General features: G+C 40.0%; 1 protein-coding gene across 1 annotated transcript in view; it reads right to left on the bottom strand.

Moving 5' to 3' along the window:
* Positions 1 to 675: 675 nt before the first annotated feature.
* Positions 676 to 6,000, bottom strand: part of VEGFD (vascular endothelial growth factor D) — a 29,708-nt gene continuing 24,383 nt past the window's right edge. The window contains exons 5-7 of the mRNA XM_009989649.2: positions 4,843 to 4,940; positions 2,296 to 2,491; positions 676 to 802 (exon numbers count right to left, since the gene is read on the bottom strand). Of these exons, the coding sequence (XP_009987951.1) occupies positions 676 to 802; positions 2,296 to 2,491; positions 4,843 to 4,940 (421 nt within the window). The remainder of the gene's footprint in view (positions 803 to 2,295; positions 2,492 to 4,842; positions 4,941 to 6,000) is intronic.

Raw genomic sequence — 6,000 nt, 5'->3', positions numbered from 1 at the left:
CGGCCTGGATTTGGGCAGAAGCCAGTCCCAGTGGGACAAACATAAGAAGGCTGTACTTGAGATGGCTTTGCGTTTTTGCTTATTTTCTTTTTGTTGGGCAGAGTTTTAAAATAACAGAGAAAAATCAAAACCACTCGAATAACTGATGTATTTATTTTCTTATATACACTTAAATATGGCACATCTGACAGTAGTTGTACAATAAACTCAAAACAATAATCAAAGCTGGACAGTAGATCAAATAACTCAGTGCTGAACCTATTAGAAGCCAAATCCTGTACACTGAATTTCTGAAGAAAGTTTCATCCAGGAGCTGCATTAGCTAAGGATTCAGAGGCTAAGATTATCTAGTCTCAATTTCTGAAAGATTGGCAGGTGACTGTGACTCTATTACCAATATACCAGCTTTATCTTCCATAACGTAACATTGAACTGGCCCTTTCCACTCTTTCTTCCATGCAGCCAGCAATTCATCAGTTGTTGTTACTTCTTAGAGAACAATTACCAATGTCCCAGAGGATTCATCCGCAGTTAGTGATTGCTCTAATAAATAATTGCAGACTGGATTCATTCTTCTGGTATTAATGTGGAAGATGTTCATGTTCACTATTGTTTGAAAGTCAGTGACAGCTACTTTGCAAAGCAGTGGATTTTCGGAGAATAGGGAAAGCTCAGTCAAGGAGTTTCTTTGCTTTGGGACCCATGAGAACCTCTCTTCTCCTTCGGACAACGACAATGCCTAGGACACGTTGGTTTTGCAGTTGGGCATGTTCTGGGTTGGGATGGACATTTGTCCTCACAGCTGTTTGATAAAGGAGAAAAAAAGCAAAAAGAGAGAAGCATTGTAACGTGATAATTCTTCACTGTGACATTCCTCAACTTTTCCATCATTGAACACTGCAATACTCTCTAGACATTTGGGAATGTGTCAACATGCTACGATACAGGCAGAGAAGGCTTTGCTGCCTGGCAGTTCTTGTCTACAGCAACACGTCTTGCTGTTGTCCATTTGTCCGTAGTCATGACCGAAGTAATGCTTTCATTTCTTGAGAGCAGTGAAGTCCAGAGTGTCAGCACTGAATGGTGTTGCCCTGAAATTCTGCGAAGTACCTTAGCTCACCTGACGCTTCTGCTTTGGTCCTCCAGGAATACTGGGCATAAAAGTCTGGCATAAAAGTCCTACGTCCAGATTCTAGTAATTTCTAGAAGCCAAACTCAAGTAAACAAATGATTGCATTGATCCCCTCTCACCTATCTGAAACACGTAAGTGACCAAGTCTCTCATGCTTACTTTTGTCTCTGCTGATTCTTTTAGCTGTTTTTATACTTGTCAACTATTTTATGCTTGTCCATATGTTCAAAGCTGAACATAAAGATACAAAGGTTACTTCTTCCACAGCTTCTTCTCCATCAATGAACCTATGAAGTCTATGAGAATGGACCCTGTGGGTGACCATTCAGTGAACTGCAGCTCTGCTAAGGTACCCAGGGAAACTGGATGCTGACTGTCCTTAAATAAACTTTCAGACTGAGCTACTGCAGGCTCCTGGGTGTCTATATGGGACCAAGGCTTTCTGAGAAATTAAAAAAAATAAACTAATGCATGAAAATGGGTATTTTAAGAGGGCATTTTCTATCTAAGTTTTGGCAAAGAAACCTCAATACTAGTTTAACAAAAGGATTAGGGAAATGCATGGAGTATTGCGGCCCCAGAATGATTTTCCTGCTTCTCAGTGGAATCAGAGCTGATTGAGAGGGCTCGTATGCATACATAATTGCAACAGATCTAGAATATCACTTGCTCTGAGAACAAAGTGAATAAGTAATGTGCTGTGTGGTGTGGGTGCCAGCTTAGTGAACCTTTGTCCCTAGACGTCCGTGAGACTGCATTCAGCTGTCACAGAGAACACGGAATGGGTTCTGCCTACCGACAAATGGAAGACTTGGTATCTCACTGTAAATCCCCTGTGTCACACAGTAATTTCAGATGTAGCACAATTTTAACCATCATTCCCTTAAGATTAGGGAAAATAAAAAGTAAAAAGTATTGGTAGTTGAATATGAATATATTCATATATATTGAATCCTTGTCCAGATTTCTTTAAAACATGTTAATTAAATAAACTTTAGACTCTTTCTATGAGGCAAGTATTGTATATTATCTTTATTATTATTACCTTCCTAACTGCAGCAAGGTGTTTTATCCCAGGTGGACCTCCTAGCTAATTCTGCACTTGCTCATGCAAGTTGATTCAGATCTTGCTGCATAGACACTGAATGACAAGGAACACTTACCTGCAGGTTTCAGCATGAAATATCTTGTGTTTTAGAGCACAGCTCTCCTGGCTCTCCCTACACAAATAGCAGCTGCAGTTCTCTTTACTTTGAAAGAAATCTGTGGGACACTTCTGTCTACAGATGCATTCGCAGTTTTCTTCATCAAATTCCATATGTTGTCCACACATAGCCAGCTCAGCAAGAGGAGGGAGTCCTGCAATGGCACGTACATCTTTTAGCAATAAGTATCCTGTGTCTAAATCCTGCTTTTGAAGAGACTCTTTGCTGTCACCGGGACTCACACATGTATTGATAGATTCTAGTCTTCAGAATTTCTATTGTAACTGAAAAAGACTGAAAAGGACTTGAGAGGATTGGGTTGATTATTTCACTTACTCTAATACTGCTATTTCTTTTGGGTGGAACTCTGCATAAAAAGTACTTTATTTTAGAGCTGTGTATTAAAAGAGCCTATTATTAGATTTTGAAAGGCAAAAATCTTTACTGGACAGCAGGTTTAAAAATAAAATCTCAAAAAGGATTTTTGAGACAATGACAAAAATGCACATCCACACAAAATGTCACACTCAGCGCTCAACGTACTTCACTGTCCACGTACTGCGGAAATTTTGCAGAAGTAATGCTGTCTGGTAAGGTGCGAGCTGGTCTAGTGCTTCAATAAGGAGCATATGCACACTTGTCAGTTAAAGCTAGAAGAAAATACTTTGATTCAGAAAGAAAACCTCAGCCAAGTGAACACACTGTCTAATACCTCATCTATCTTCCCTCAAAATACACATCTGGAGTACAATATGAAGCTAATCCTAGCAAAAAGGGAACACGTTTTGTGAAAGCTTTATTAAAATTCTAGCAGCACATCTCCGGTTAAAGGTCATGGCATATAATGTGTCATTGGGAAGGTAATTTCCTGTAGTTTTACAATTAGCTCTTGGATTTAACCTTTGGAATGTGGAATGTAACCTGCATCCACGACCTCTGCAACCTGAGCTCTGATCTTAGTGGCCAGAAAAGGCTTGCACATTACTTGAAAGAAACCTTCATTATTATTTACTTAATGCTGAAAAACCAATATCCAGACAGAATAAAACCCAAGTCCTGTTGGAAGGGAAGAAGGAATCTGCCCCAAATTCTTGGAAGACAAACCCCTTCCTTGGGGTGATAAAGCTTGGCATGTGTGAAGTGGTGTAGAGTGTTTCAGTCTCACTTTGTTTCAACCTCGAAGTCAGATTTTAAGTTATTTTGTCCCAGCCACTGCCAAACACAATGTACTTCAGAGAATGATATTTTATCTGAGGAAATACTGAGTCTGTGTCAACAAAAGCTATAACTCAACAAGCCACAATGCTCCAAGCTGACCTTGCAAAAGGCTGAGTTAAGAGAACTCTGGCTATTCACAGTCCTTTGAACTTACTCTGAAATATAGAGTACTATTCCTTTCTTGAGTGAAAAGTCTAACTTGAGCTTAACTACCTAACCTAATGGTCAGACGACCTGATCCAGAGAGAGAACAGATCCTAGAGAAACCACTATGCAACTGATCTCTTGCTTGTTAACATTGGGAGATTGTAATCAACAGACCAGTTTAAGAGGTTATTTAGTTTTATTTTGTCTTGCTAGCCTAGGAATTGCTTGCCAGCTTGCTTTTATTGTTGCCTTGGATGGCTTATTCTTTTGCTTGCAAGGCTTCCTTCTGTGTCCGTCTGCTCTCATGCTATGACAGTTTTATTTTGATCACTACAACACTTTTTAAAAACCTTATACAGGGCTTGGAGAAATTTTAACTTCTCCTAATGTTTACTGCTAGAAAGTATCTTTAGATTTACACAGTTACCCCTCAGAATATTTCCTCCAAATTTCTTTGACAGATTGAAGTTTTCCAAAAAAAGCGGAGGGAGAAGGGAAGTACTGTACACTTCTATGAATTTTATCCCCTTTAATTTCCTTCCACAGACCTCAAGGGGCATGCATGTGTATTCCTTAGTATGTATGGCATATCAGTTTGAAAGCTTCCTAAATACCTTGATATTATAATAAAAGTAGTCAAATACTCTGAAAGGTCATATAATCTTTTTCACTAACTACAGGTAATAGGACTGATTTTGCCTATCTTATTCCTGAGTAAGTCTGCTCTTAAGAATTTCTCACAATAAAGATTCAGCACCTTCCCCATGCAATATATTCCAGGGCATATTTTTTTCCACAGTTAAAAAGTTTTCCCTGATGCCCATCATATAATTTAAAGCACATGTAAATAAAAATTTACCAAGGTTGCCTACTTCGCTAACTCTTTGTAATACTTTCCTATTTCCTGTTCAGGTTGCTAATATAAAGGGAGTAAAACATCCAAGCAAAAAGCATGAGATGGGGATAAGCACATACCAGTGTTTATTTTCAGGTGAGTTTCAACACTATAAGCCAAGTCTATGTAGGAATGTGAAATCAAAACTGTAACTCTCTCCATGAAAAAATGGGACAAAACCAAAATGAAGCACACGCAGCCTAGAGATAGTAGGCAAAAATGTCCATTTGTAATTTCATCTTTACCTTCTCGTCTGCTAGGGTGCTGTACATCTATAACACATTCACATTTGTCACTATCCCAGACCCATCCATTATGGCAAAGTTTGTTGGTAAAGGGGCATCTAGAAGACAAAAAAAAGAAAGATGGCAATTAAAGAAAAAAATTATCAGTATCGGTGTAGTCATTTGGCAAAATGAGCCTGCTGGTATGCTGGGTCTGCCACTTGCACTACGTGAAGGCACAGCATCTGTGTGTAATACTGCTGCAAACGGAAAACCTCAGGACTGGATGGTTTTGCTGATAGGGCTGAGCCGTCTGGCTCCCAGCAACAAGAAGGAGTAGGTGCAGCACATATTTCAGATTACATCCTTAGGAAACAGCTATAATTTCGCAGCTCCACTTTTCCATAAAACAGCTCTATCCCACCCAAGGTAGTCTTTGTCTTACAGTATTTGTGCCATGTAACTGTATTGAATTTTGCCATGCTGCCAGAAAGTGCAGCTCCCCTTTAAATTTGCCCATGCTTAAGGATGTACAGTGGACTGTTTTCAAGGTCAAAGGGGCCAGTTTGACTTTTAGGTACCTTGCTCTGAGAGAAAAACTCACAAGCTGAGTGAGTTTTTCCCAGTATTTCTGTATTTGTGGAAGAAGAGCATTCAGAGTAGGCAGCACACTGAGTGAAGGCTGGAGTGGTTTTGCTGACATGCCACCTCTCCTCCAGCCCAGATATCTAACTGAAGGGCAGTTATGAGGACGAGTCTACGTGCAGGCCTAGACAGAGACATCTGAGCTGACTTCCAATGAGTCACTCGGGCTATGTTTCTAGAGTCTTTGTTAAATTAATGTATCCTCTTCTTACCAGGACTATAGGTATTTTACACTATATTTTGGAGTTAGATCACTTTTCTTGAGCCAATGAGCCTGACAGATGCAAACCAGGACCGGACAAGGAGGTGAAGAGTCATGATTCACATTGATTCTGACTTGACTTTAGCTTGAGCACAGCGCTCTGTGTGCTCTGGCTAAATAATGCACGAGCAAAGTTGATCGTGTCGGGTTGAGAAAGTCTATGCACGCGTACCCAAATAACTCCAGTGGAGCATGGTGCTGGTATGTGCGCTTTGAGTCCCCACTAATGCACCTAAATGTCTTAATGACTCCAGATGCTGCTGAACTAGCCT

The sequence above is a fragment of the Tauraco erythrolophus genome, chromosome 1 (assembly GCF_009769465.1).
Source record: "Tauraco erythrolophus isolate bTauEry1 chromosome 1, bTauEry1.pri, whole genome shotgun sequence".
Lineage (NCBI taxonomy): Eukaryota > Metazoa > Chordata > Aves > Musophagiformes > Musophagidae > Tauraco > Tauraco erythrolophus.
The sequence above is the reverse complement of the archived record's forward strand: the minus strand, read 5'-3'. Positions and strand labels throughout refer to the sequence as shown.